The 13,405-nt window shown below is 44.5% G+C and overlaps 1 protein-coding gene across 2 annotated transcripts in view; it reads right to left on the bottom strand.

Annotated features, from left to right (window-relative positions):
• The window catches only part of VPS53 (VPS53 GARP complex subunit), a 151,594-nt gene that overhangs the window by 36,132 nt on the left and 102,057 nt on the right, over positions 1-13,405 (bottom strand). For both annotated transcript variants that reach the window (XM_006768080.2, XM_015566769.1), the window contains exons 14-17: positions 10,893-11,135; positions 7,261-7,408; positions 2,903-2,985; positions 1,371-1,449 (exon numbers count right to left, since the gene is read on the bottom strand). In XM_006768080.2, the coding sequence (XP_006768143.1) occupies positions 1,371-1,449; positions 2,903-2,985; positions 7,261-7,408; positions 10,893-11,135 (553 nt within the window). The remainder of the gene's footprint in view (positions 1-1,370; positions 1,450-2,902; positions 2,986-7,260; positions 7,409-10,892; positions 11,136-13,405) is intronic.

Here is a 13,405-nt window from a genome sequence, read left to right as displayed (position 1 = left end):
CCCCTGGGTTGCGGGCACATCCCCAGTGGGAGATGTGCAGGAGGCAGCTGATCGATGTTTCTCTCTCATCGATGTTTCTAACTCTCTATCTCTCTCCCTTCCTCTCTGTAAAAAAATCAATAAAATATATTAAAAAAAAAAAAAAAAAAAAAAAAGAATGAGCTGATGGATTTGAGCCTCTGGTTCAAGTATCTGTTTAAAATTCGGACTTAATGGTGACAAATAAAAAATCCTATTTGTGATTACAAAAACAAACTTTATTTACAAAAACAGGCAGTGGGCCTAATTTGGCCCACAGGCTGCAGTTTGCTGACCCCAGCTCTAGAAGGTTCTACAGTGGATAGCTTAATGTTATTTGACTTATAAATCAATAAAGAATTGCCTGTTCCAACCCAATTAATCAACAAACATGAGTCTTCTAGGTTCTATATGGTCCATGCATTAAGGAATTTATATTCCTTTAGGAAGAAAGACACAGGTACATAAAAGCAAAATAGCAACACAAGGTAGCATGTGGTAGGTGTCAAAGGAGGGCTGAGAACTAACTGATGGGCAGCTAAGGTAACAGAACACCAGGGTCCACAACCTGATTAAACCATCCTGCATGGGCGCCAGAGCTCAGAAAGAATGAGAAAATCCTCTCAGTGGGCAACCATGAAGATGAGCCAGAAGTTACTAACAAAAGCACCCATTCTGGTGAGACCACTTAAAGTTTTCATCAGCACGTGTCAGATGCTAACCAAAGTTAACATCTCCTCTAGACTTACCAAACCCATCTGCTCCCCGTCTTGTTCTCAAAGGACAAGAGATGGGCCCTAGCTGGTTTGGCTCAGTGGATAGAGCATTGGCCTGCGGACTGAAGGGTCCCGGGTTTGATTCCCGCCAAGGACACATGTCCAGGTTGCAGGCTCAATCCCCAGTAGGGGGCATGAAGGAGGCAGCAAATAAAATATATATATATATATTTTTAAAAAGGACAAGAGATGGACCTAAGGTATAAGGTAAAATGAGCACTTTGGGAGACTCCTTGAGGTCCTCCATTCTCCTCCAGACTGATACTCTAAGCCAGGGGTCCTCAAACTACGGCCCGCGGGCCACATGCAAATACAAATATTGTATTTGTTCCCGTTTTGTTTTTTTACTTCAAAATAAGCTATGTGCAGTGTGCATAGGAATTTGTTCATAATTTTTTTAAAACTATAGTCCGGCCCTCCAATGGTCTGAGGGACAGTGAACTGGCCCCCTGTTTAAAAAGTTTGAGGACCCCTGGTCTAAGCACTGAAGAGCTTGAAGACGCTCCAGGTAAGAGCTGATAGAAACCATCTGGGGTCACCCTTGGACGTCTGGGAAGCAACTTCCCAAACCCTTACCTTGCTCATGGCAGTCAGGGCCGGGTCACAGGCAGCATCCAGGTCCTGAACCAACAACTGGATGCTGTTCGAGATGACACTGCAAGTCAAACAAATTCGTAGGTCAGAACTTTCCAAAAGAGGACTTTTGAAATGACACAGCCCTCCCAAATGTTTTAGGCACCCGTGTAAAATGAAATTCATCATTTCATCAGAAACTCAGTACACTCGAGTTTCGTTTCAAAAGGGAATTAGTGACAACGAGGAACACTTGACTCTTTCTTCATTCTTGCCGCATGTCCTGGTCTTATTTAGGTGTGTCCTCCCTGAGGACACAAAATTCTTCCTATTCGCTGCACCCAGAATCTCTCTTCACTTCTACCTCCAAAAGTACAAAGGAGAGGAAACGACTTAAGAAAACTTTAATTTTTCCTCAAAAAGTGGTGATGAGAAAGCTCAGCCTATCCCAATCTCATGTAATGACCACGAAAAAAATACTGCTAAGAAACACCAGGGAAAGAACTACTTCGAGAAGGCTTTTCAGTTTGAACTTGTTGGACAGGCACCCCACCTCCCCCAACCCAAACACACACACACACACACACACACACACACACACACACACACACACAGCTAAAACCTGGCTGCTTACAGTGTACACCAGATATTTCCAATCAGTGTGCCACAGCACACTGGTGTGCTGCAAGATTTTTAAAACATGTAATACCTGACTATTTAGCCAGGGACACTGACCTCTTTCCCCTTAGATTGGCAAATTTAAAAAAATGACAACAGCCAACACTAACCTTCTGGTGTAAATGAATCAAAATTATATCTACTTTTTTGTCAGATCAGCAAAAAAATATATATATTGTTTGGTGTGCTGCAAAAATTTAGTAATTAGTTCATGTGTGCCAGGAGATAAAAGGTTGAAAACCACTGTTTTATATTGTATTACAATTTTTTTTGTTTGTTAATCCTCACCCGAGGATATTTTCCCATTGGTTTTTTTAGAGAGAGTGGAGGGGGGTGGGAGGAGAGAGACAGAAAAAGAGAAACATCAGTGTGAGAGACACCTAGATTGGTTGCCTCGCATGCGTCCAACCAGGGCCGAGGATGGAACCTGCAACCGAGGTAGCTGCCCTTTATGAGACTAGAACCTGGGATCCTTCAGTCCGCAGGCCGACACTCTATCCTGAGCCAAACCGGCTGGGCGCTGCTTTATATTCTAAGACACTGGAGGTGGGGCTGGCCCCCTGTGGATTTAGGAGGCAGATAGGAGGCCTTGGATCTGACCTTCCTTCAGGGAAAGGGGCATTCTTTTTGCTATTCTAATGGTGAAACAATATAAACCTAGAAGCTAAAAACGGTTCTATCTGAGCAGACCGAATGGGACGCAGCCGCACCAGCTCCTCGTGGCTGGTGGAGGATGACCCCGGTCCATCAGAAGGCCCTGGAAGCCTCGAAGGCTTTGCAGTGGCCTAAGGCCCTTAGCCTGAGACATGCCGCTCTGTGCAGGGCAGACCATGAGCAAGTGTGTGCGAGGTACATACGTGCTGAATGTGTCCATTTCTCCAGTCAGATTGATTCGTTCAGTCAGACTTACATCAACTTTTTCTTTGAGTTTTTCTTCCAGCTGTTAGAAAAGAAAAACATGCTTAATGATTATCCAAATCAGAACCGTAATAAGAATACTTAACATGGACTGAGTTTGATGATTCAAGCATAATGCCAGGCCCTTTTCCTGCATTGACTCATTGCATTCTCACAACCCTAGGAGGAAGATTCTATTACTATCCCCATGTTACAGATGAGGAAATGGAGGGTGACCCACCCAAGACAGTAAGTGGTGGGACCAGGAAGTAAACTTCCTCTAGAACCTGTGCCCTTGAGCACTGGGTTGTAATTGTAATTTACAATTGTAATTGTAATTGTAATTTCTTTCTTTTTTTTTTTAATATATTTTATTGATTTTTTACAGAAAGGAAGGGAGAGAGACAGAGAGTTAGAAACATCGATGAGAGAGAGACATCAATCAGCTGCCTCCTGCACACCTCCCACTGGGGATGTGCCCACAACCCAGGTACATGCCCTTGACCGGAATCGAACCCGGGACCCTTCAGTCCGCAGGCCGACGCTCCATCCACTGAGCCAAACCGGTTTCGGCTGTAATTGTAACTTCTTATGACACTCTGACAATTTATTTCACTGATTATTTTTAATCCTCACGTGAGGATACGTTCTTATTGATTTTAGAGAGAAAGGTGGGGAAAGTATCTATGATGCTCACAAAGCCTCCATCAGTGCAATCTCATACTTATTTGTAAGATCTGCTGAGTTTTCTGTGCAATATTAAGTGGAATGGGCTAAACATGCCTCTTCCATGTTGAAGGGAAGGGAAGGCAAAGAAAGAGAAGGAGGGGAGGGGAGGGGTGGGGAGGGGAGGGGAGAAAGAAAGAAAAAGAGATTGATTGGTTGCCTCTTGGATGCTAGATGCTCCCCAACTGGAAATTGAACCCGCAACCCGGGCATGTACCCTGACAGAATCAAACCCGCGATCCTTCGGTGCATGGGACAATGCTCCAACCAATTGAGCCACACTGGCCAGAGCCATTTCACTAATTTGAAAAAAGACCCTGGTTTTTAGGATACTCACTACTCATCCTCTGCAGGCTCACTCCCCAACACTGGAAACCTCTGGTGGTGGGTGGCAACAAAATCAGTATTAAAGTCTCCACTGAGTGCTCCTACACACCACCCACGGGGTTAAGGTGTTGGGGACACTGAGGTGAAGCAGTCTACAGCCTAAGAGAAAAACCCTGGCCATGCTCCCAGCGCCTCGAAGAAAAATATAACTGGCCCGGAATTGTAAATATCTCCAACCATCCCAGAAACTGATTCACCGAGCACTCCCAGACCTATTTATTACACAAGCTAACTAATGTGTTGCCTTAAATTTAAAAAATGCTCTTAGGGGTGCATAAATTAGTGTAATCTTTTTGGAAAGCAATTTATTTAAAAAGCAAAAAATTAAATATACACAGTCTTTAAGCCAGCAATTTCAGATCTAGGAAAGTACTTTAATGAAATAATGAGGACAACGTACAGAGATATGCAAGTATTCTTTGCAGCATTCATGAACTCAACCAGTATTTACTGAAAGCTCATTTTGTACCAGGCTCTGTAAAAGAGTAATGGAGTTACTCAATGAACAAAACAGTAAAATTCCATTCTCATAAAGCTCACTTTCTAACGCTGTTTGTTATTGAAAAACTGGAAACAATCTACACGTATATTTACAAGGGACTGATGAAACAAATTATGGTGCAGGCTTACAATGCTTAAACTCGTCAGCAGCCTCTGCCTACCACACTGAAAATGAATCCAAACTTCTAACCCTGCTTTGGGTCCTGTCTCTCTCTCCTGCCACATCCAGCTTCCCCCCTTGCTGGCTTTGCTTCAGTTACATTGACCAAAGTTTTGGAAATACCAAAGTCTGCCCCGCCCCCCTCCCCACCGGGGCCTTCCAACTTCCTACTTCCTCTCTCTGAAACACTTCCTAGCATCCCGCTCTCCCTCCCCCAGCTTCTCACTGGGCAGTCTCCTTCCCAACCCTCAGGTCTCTGCTTCAATGTCACTCCTCAGAGAGGCCCTCTCTCCATTTTAAATAAATATTTTTAGAGAAAGAGGAAGGGAGAGGAAAAGAGAAAGAGAAACATCGATATGAGAGTGGATCAACTGCCTCCTGCACACCCCCTGCTGGGCACTGAGCCTGCAACCTGGGCATATGCTCTGACCGGGAATCTAAGCAGCAACCTTTTGGTGCAGGGACGCTGCCCAGCCAACTGCCCCAGAACAGGCCCTCTGTCCCCTCTACTTCTGTCGGCAGCTCCCTCACTAGCACTGCGACACCCGTTTCCTTCTTAGCACTTAGCACAAAACTGAAGTTACATATTCATTACCTGGGGTCTTCCATCAGTTCTAAGTCCCATGACAGAAAAAAACTTAGCTAATTTGTTCACCACTGTTAATTAACATCAACCACAGCACCTGCTTCATAAAGATCTCTTGAATGAACAGGTTAATAAATGAATGAAATACCCCATGCAAATATTAAGTGTAACAATTCATGAACCAATATTGATACATTATTGGCTTTTGTTGTTGTTAATCCTCACTGGAGGATATTTTTCCTTTTTTTTTTTTTTTTTGAGAGAATGAAAGAGAGGGGAAGAGACAAAGAGAGAAACATTGATGTGAGAGAGAGAGACATCAATTGGTTGCCACCCACAAGCACCCTGATCAGGGCTGGGGATCGAGCTTGTAATCAAGATACGTGCCCTTGCCCTAACCGGTTTGGCTCAATGAATAGAGCGCCAGCCTGCAGACTGAAAGGTCCCAGGTTCGATTCCGGGCAAGGGCATGTACCTTGGTTGCGGGCACATCACCAGTGGGAGGTGTGCAGGAAGCAGCTGATCGATGTGTCTCTCTCATCGATGTTTCTAACTCTCTATCCCTCTCTCTCTTCCTCCCTGTAAAAAATCAATAAAATATTAAAAAAAAAAAAAAAAGATACGTGCCCTTGACCAGAATTGAATCCAGGTCAGCGGGCCGATGCTCTATTCACTGAGCCAAACCGGCAAGGGCTTGGCACTATTTATAAAATTTTATTGCTTGGATTCCTTTTTTTTCTTTTTATAGTCTTTTTAATTGATTTCAGAGAAAGAAAGGGAGAGGGAGAGAGGGATAGAAACATCAATGATGAGAGAATCATTGATTGGTTGCCTCCTGCATGCCTCCTAGCAGAGATTGAGCCTGCAACCCGGGCATGCTCCCAGACCACGTGCTACACACCCTCCTGCAGGAGTAGACATTTGCCTGCTGCCTGGCTCCCGGGTCTGCTTTGTGTTCTACCAGGACCCCTGAAGTTGGGGACTTGGCTTATTTCTAACAAGTGGATTGCTGTCTCCGGCTCCAAGGCCAAACCTTGATGGATCATCCCGTGTGTGACTCAATCTAACCACGTCCCCAGGCAGAGCATGCTACTGCCCCGGCCTCTGACTGGTTTAACCCCACTGTGAAGTTTTAGGGGAAACACTGCTTATTTGGCTGTTCTGTATTCTCACTCTGGCTCACAGGAGTTGCAAGCTGTCCCGTCTGAACCATAATTCATGACGGCCTTCCTATATTCTAGACATGTGTAAATACTAAACCCCCAAAAGGGGAAGAGCAGCACCTTCCCCAATTGCGTCCTTTCTTTGGCTTTAGGTGAATTCCAGAGCAAATGTGAAAAGGCACTTTTAATCCACATCTAAGACTGAATGGTAAATTATTCTGGGTCTTCCTTCTTTTAATGAGGAACTCCAGTAGAGGCATCACCCTTTCCTGCCTCACAGTTCCTGAACGTCAACATCCAAACAATGGTTGTTTGTTTGGGCAGATTGAGACTGCTATGTAAATTCCAGGAGACACATAAAAGCCCAAAGGATTCTGCTTAGCCTAGTAAGACTTCTGAGAATGGAATAACTGCTGTGACTCATCACCACCAGAGCCTGGGTCCTAGTACCCTTCAGTCTGTTCCTGCGTGTCTCATACAGGAGATGGGGCTACTGACCTACTTTTAGGAGGGCATGTCCTTTATGTAGCTTACATAACTCCGGGGAAGAGATCAGTCATACTTCCTTGCCTGGGATCCTTTAACAAGGCCCTTCTGTGATGGCCGTCTTCTGGCTGGACAGCCAGCAGTTTTCCTCTGTGAGAGGCCAACTAGTCTGCCCAAAGTTGCATGAGACCTTGTTAGGGCACATACTTTTTTTCTTTCATTTTTAGGGCCCATACTCTTACCAACTGAGCTAAGGGGCCGAGACCGGCCTGGAAAAGGAGGTGGGGAGCGGGCGGCCAGGCGGCTCACCTGCTGGGTGGTGGCCAGACAGTACTCTGCTGTGCTCAGGATGCTGCAGATGAGGCAGAGCTCCTCCAGGGTGAACTTGGCTGCTTCGGAGCCCTCCTTTTCCTTGAGGAGGCTGCTGATGGTCAGCCCTCCACTGCTGCTTGTGGTTCTGAGGAAAAGGAACAGGAAGTAGTCAGGCTGGGCCTTCTCATTTGCTTCCTGAACTGGAAACTGCACATTTTAAGAAAAGAAAGGGGGGAAGGAAAGGCTGGACATGGCCCAAGTAAACCCACATACAACAAGTCCTTTCCTATTGACCTCACCTTGACTATCATCTGTTTAAATTCTCAGACCATCAGAAATAGGAAAAGATGTTTCCAACAGTGAGCCAGTAATCAGTCACATTTACTGTGATGACTCTGATACAGAGGAGGCTGCTGAACACTGGCTGCTTAGCTTGACATTTCCTGATCTGTTGAGCTCATTCAGGATCATCTGAAGCACAAGAGCTGGCTCCCCAATTGTTTCTCTCAGTCAAGCAAATTCTGCACAGGAATTTGCACGTGGTGGTGGAGGGGTACAAAAAGTGCAGGTTAAGAAATGGTTCCTGCCCAAGCCCCCATTGTCTCAAGAAACCAGAGGCATCTCATTGCTTCCTACTGGGGTCTAATCACATGCTCACAAAATGTCAAAATGCGGTTATAAAACTTCCTGTTATTTCAACCATGAGTGTCTAATTTTTTTTTTATAGTAGATAGAATTCAATGGCATTTATCTTAAAAATTAGCCCCAGCTGGTTTGGCTCAGTAGATACAGTGTCAACCTATGAACCAAAGGGTCCCAGGTTTGATTCTGGTCAAGGGCATGTACCTTGATTGCAGGCTCCTCCCCAGCCCCACCCCTGGTCAGGGCTTGTGTAGCAGGCAACCAATCAATGTGTTTCTCTCACACTCATGTTTCTCTGTCTTTGCCTCTCTCTTCCACTCTCTCTAAAAAAAGTTTCAATGGAAAAATATCAAGTGAGAATCAACAACAAAAAAATTAAAGAGAAATTTCTCCTTTAAAAAACCTGCCCAGGCTTACTGATAATCAAAGGTATGAAAACACTTTAATTCCCAGTACTTATAAGAGTGGGAGGGCGCTGGTACTCTTGTCCACTATAGATTAGGAGCATCACACCGGATAACCCTTCTGGAGGTGTGTTTCAGGAGCTTATGAAAATGTCCAGGTGATTTAAGCCCGTAGTTCTACTTCTGTTCAAGAATGCTTTTCTGAGTGTTATTTAAAATACCAAAATAGTAAACCCAACCCAAACGACCAATTAAGAGAATGATCAATCATAATCCCAGAAGCTAACTGAGGTTCTCCCATATGTTTGACTGCCATGGCACCATTAAACATGTTTTGATGAATATTTACTGTCAGGAGTGCCCACTATTCTCTGCTGGCCTCCCAGATCCATTTTCTGCTCTTCCCTTCTCTATGGCTCAGGAGACTGACTTCCACAGACTTATCATCATCCAGGTTCCTGGGCCCTCAGGCTTCCTCCTGTTGCGTTCAGCCAGTGGGAGATGCAGCAGGAAGTCAGAGAGGTACAGGGGAGAGAAGTCTGAGCAATAATAGTCCTCCAACTCCCTCTGCTTCAGTGTGGTCCTGGCAGTGACTGGCCCTCTACGACTAGTTTCTGTGGGGCAGACCTTTGTCCTCAGCCCTACCTCTCAGTGAGTTTCAAAGTAGTAATAATCACCCACTACTATAGGGATGCCTCGGAGTCCTCTGTTGGTTCCTTCTACCTTACCCTCGTTTCTGTGACTACTCAGCAGCCTCAATCCTAATAACATCCCAGCTGAGCACATCATTGGCTTCCTGCTGGGACACTGGCTAACACACATGAAAAAATGCTCCCAGGATGATGTTAAGTGAAAGCAGCAAGGTACAGCCCTCACTGGTTTGGCTTAGTGGATAGAACATCAGCCTGTGAACTGAAGGGTCCTGGGTTGGATTCCAGGTCAGGGCACATGCCCGGGTTGCAGGCTCAATCCCCAGTCGGGGGCATGCAGGAGGCAGCCTATCAATGATTACCTCTTATCATTGACATGTCTATCTCTTTCTCCCTCTCCTTTCCTCTCTGAAATCAATAAAAATATATTTTTTTTTAAAAGAAAGAAAGCAGCAGGAAATAAAGCTATAATAAGCAGTACAGTCCCAATTCTGGTAAACAAACAAAGAAGAGACACAAACACACATATTATATATATAAATAAAGAATGGAAGAACATATACCAACAAGTTAAACTTGTTTTCTCTGGGTGGTGAGATTATTGGTGATTTTTCTTTTCAATCTTAGTGCTTTTCTGTGTCTTCTATGACCTTCTATTACTTTGATCATTAGGACAAAAGTTACTAAAAACTTTTAAATGGTTTCTATCACAGTCAAAGAAATTCTCATTGGTAAAACGTATCTGCTACTTCAAATGTCTTGTAGAGCACACGGATTTTGTTTTCTTTCCTCCAAATCAGTGGTTCTCAACCTTCCTAATGCTGCGACCCTTTAATACAGTTCCTCATGTTGTGGTGACCCCCAACCATAAAATTATTTTCGTTGCTACTTCATAACAGTAATTTTGCTACTGTTACGAATCGTCATGTAAATATCTGATATGCAGGATGTATTTTCATTGTTACAAATTGAACATAATTAAAGCATAGTGATTAATCACAAAAACAATATGCAATTATATATGTGTTTTCCGATGGTCTTAAGTGACCCCTGTGAAAGGGTCGTTCGACCCCCAAGGGGTCGCGACCCACAGGTTGGTGACTCACAGGTTGAGAACCGCTGCTCCAAATAATGTAAGACTCCATGTAGGACACCTTTCAGTGACAATGACAGAAACTAATTCCATAACTGTTGAACTGAGCCACGGGGATGATTCATAATCACTAAATTTCAAAGCCTTACCTTAGATCATATTCTATAACAACTGAAATTGCTATAGTATAACCAGAACATCTAAAACCCTAGTGTAATGATTCATTTATTTCAAGCAATAACAATGTAACAACATTAGTGACTATGGTGAAGTCACTATAACTAGGAGCTGTGCTATGCAACGCCCTACCCCCAAATCTCACTGCTTCTTTAAACATTAGACTCTATCTAGCATAGCAAGACACACATACCATAGGAGAGACTTGGGAATGTAATTAGACTAAGGGAAGGCAGACTCATGCCTCTTGTCTATTTATCATCCCAGGACATACCCTCATTGAATGGGGCCTGAGTGAAACTGCCCATGCTGTTTATAAGTTATTTCCACCACCACCTCACTTTTTTGGCCAAGTAGCCACCGCTGAATCCATGTAAATTAAATATACATATAATGGGCAGACTCCCACAGAGCCCACGGTGGTAAGATCTGACCTATGCTGGCAGCCAGCATGGGCATTTCCTCTAACGGTCTTGAGAGCTGTGGAATCCCATTTAGAGAGGAAATAGTCTCAGGTCTTGTGAACTCAATCAGGGTGTTTTCTTCCTTGGTCCTCTCAGCAGTTCAGGAAATAACTTCCTAGTGGATTTCCTTAAAGATTCCCATATTTAGGTGTGTTTAGAAGCATGCTTCCCCATTCGGACCAGGGAGAACAGGACTCACTTGGGCAGGTTGCCAGAGAGGATTTTCCAGGCATATTCTCGGAGGTACTTCTGGAAAATGGTGCTCAGAGCGATCATTGGCTCCCCGGTGCTGAGCTGAGAGCACTGCACCATGCACTTCTTGTAGTACACAAAGAGGTCCGCACAGCTGGGGAGCACGGCACCCCCTTCATCAGTGTTGGGCTTAGGTGGCCCCTGGGCTTTGAAATCTGCAACAAACCGATCTATCAGCTCCCCGAGGTTTCTAGGAAGAAGAAAACTTGAAATGTTATTCTATTTCAAGAAAGAGAAAGTAAATAAATGTGCTTGGCAGCCATAAGTAAATTATTCCTAATGCTTTTTACATTTGAAATTAAATCCATTTCTACCAGTCTCATCACCACCCCCATGACTCCTACAGTAACAGCAGCAATAAAATGTGGCACTTGAGGTCCGGTCAGATGTGGCTCAGGGGTTGAGCATCCACCTTGGAACCAAGAGGTCACTGGTTCGACTCCTGGTCAGAGCACAAGCCCGGGTTGTGGGCTCAATCACCAATAGGGGGCACGCAGGAGGCAGCCAATTAATCACGGATGTTTCCATCTCTTTGTCCCTCTCCTTTCTTCTCTGAAATCAATAAAAAAATATTTTTTGTAATGTGGCACTTGCCAACTGCTTTATACTTTCCAAAGCATTTCATGATCACATATGACCCCCATCCCCTGTGAGGGAGATCAGGTACTAGTGAATGCTCTAAAAGATGAAAAAAGTAAGGCCAGAAAGTCTGTCACATTTAGTGGCAGAGTTAAGCCCCACATCCACCACTTAAGTGCACGCACTGGTCCTACTATCATATAAGACCATCTCCCTTTTCCACAAGCGAAAACCCTAAATAATGATAATGATCACTTTCTGAGCACTTGCACTATGTCCATATTTTATGTGTCATTTCAATGAACTTCACTGAATGTTCACAGTAACCTTATGAAGCAGGAAACTATTACTATCCTTATTTTCAAAAAGCAAAGTGCAGGAAAATTAAGGACCTCGTCATACAGCAAGAGAGTGGGGGAGCCATAATTTAAAACCAAGCAGCCTGGCTCCAAGCCTCAAACCTTTAACCACTCTACCCTGTGACCCCCTAAACACACAAAGGTTATGATGTCAGCAAATATTTAGGTATCATTAACCTACTTGTGCCCACAAAATAGATGCCTAAACAAAGACAAACTGTAAAGAAATATTCTAGCCTTGGCCAGTGTTGCTCAGTGGTTAGAATGTTGTGGATCGAATTCCCATCAAGAGCACATACCTGGGATACGGGTTCAATCCCAGGCCTGGTCGGGGCGAGTGTGGGAGGCAACCAATCGATAATGTCTGTCTCACATTGATGTTTCTCTCTCTCTCTCTCTCTCTCTTCCTCTCTCTCTGTTTCCCCTTCCCTCCTTCCCTCCCTCCAACTCTCTCTAAAAATAAAAACTCAATGGAAAAAAATATCCTCAGGTGAGGATTAGCAACAACAAAAACCCACACAAAAACAAAAAAGAAATATTCTAATGCTTTCTTTCTCCTTTAATACAGTTTTCCTTGGAACTACACATGTAAAGGCATACTTCTTGGGAGAAGAGAGTCTGAGCAGGTTGCGGTGGTGACAGCAGCTGCATTTTTTCTCCCATTTCCCATTCAAACATCACTGACTTTGCTTCAGTTGCAGTGAGTCATCACTAGTTAGAACCCAGCAGGCCTCGGTTGTTCCCTGCACAGTTGTGCAGTGTGAAGAATGGGAGGAGGGGGTTCCCACCCCTCTTGACATTCTGCATCTTTGTAGGTGGCTGTCTAAGGCTACAGGAATCCAGCTGTGCTTTAAAAATGTATTTATATAACAGTCAGGAAGAAAAAGACAAGAACCACACACAGCATCAATTAGCAGGAACAGGAGAAAATTGACATTTTACTCCAGAGCCTTTGTTATTGAAAGTTTATTATATCCAGATGCCGCCATTCTGCCCTCAAAGAACTTCATGCCAAGGCCCGGGCTTTGTGATAATGGTCAGCAGCAGGGAAGGAACTCCGGCCTCCCCACCCCCATTCCTCACAGCCTCTTCTTGCCTAACCTTTCCGTGTAATCTCCCACCTCTCCTCCAGAGTGACCCCTCCCACCCTCTGCTCCAGCCAGACTCACCTCCACCACCCCCTGCTCCATCTCTATCCCTGACTCTGGGCCTTTGCCTAGACGCTTTCCTCCACCAAAATATTCTCCCGACACTCCATTCAGCTCAGGGTGCACCTGAGGATTAACAACAACAAATTCTCTATCTGCACAACAATCCTCTATCTTCACGTCAACATCTGTCCTGTCACACACTGACACTTCTTTTTGTTTTGTTTTTTTTGTTACTCCTCACCTGAGGATATTCTTCCACTGTTTTTTAGAGAGTGGAAGAGAGGGGAGAGACACAGAGAGAGAGAAACATCGATGTGAGAGAGACACATCGATTGGTTGCCTTCTGTGTACACCCTGACCACGGCCACGGT

The sequence above is a fragment of the Myotis davidii genome, unplaced genomic scaffold (assembly GCF_000327345.1).
Source record: "Myotis davidii unplaced genomic scaffold, ASM32734v1 scaffold363, whole genome shotgun sequence".
Lineage (NCBI taxonomy): Eukaryota > Metazoa > Chordata > Mammalia > Chiroptera > Vespertilionidae > Myotis > Myotis davidii.
This window is presented reverse-complemented; position numbering and strand designations above follow the sequence as displayed.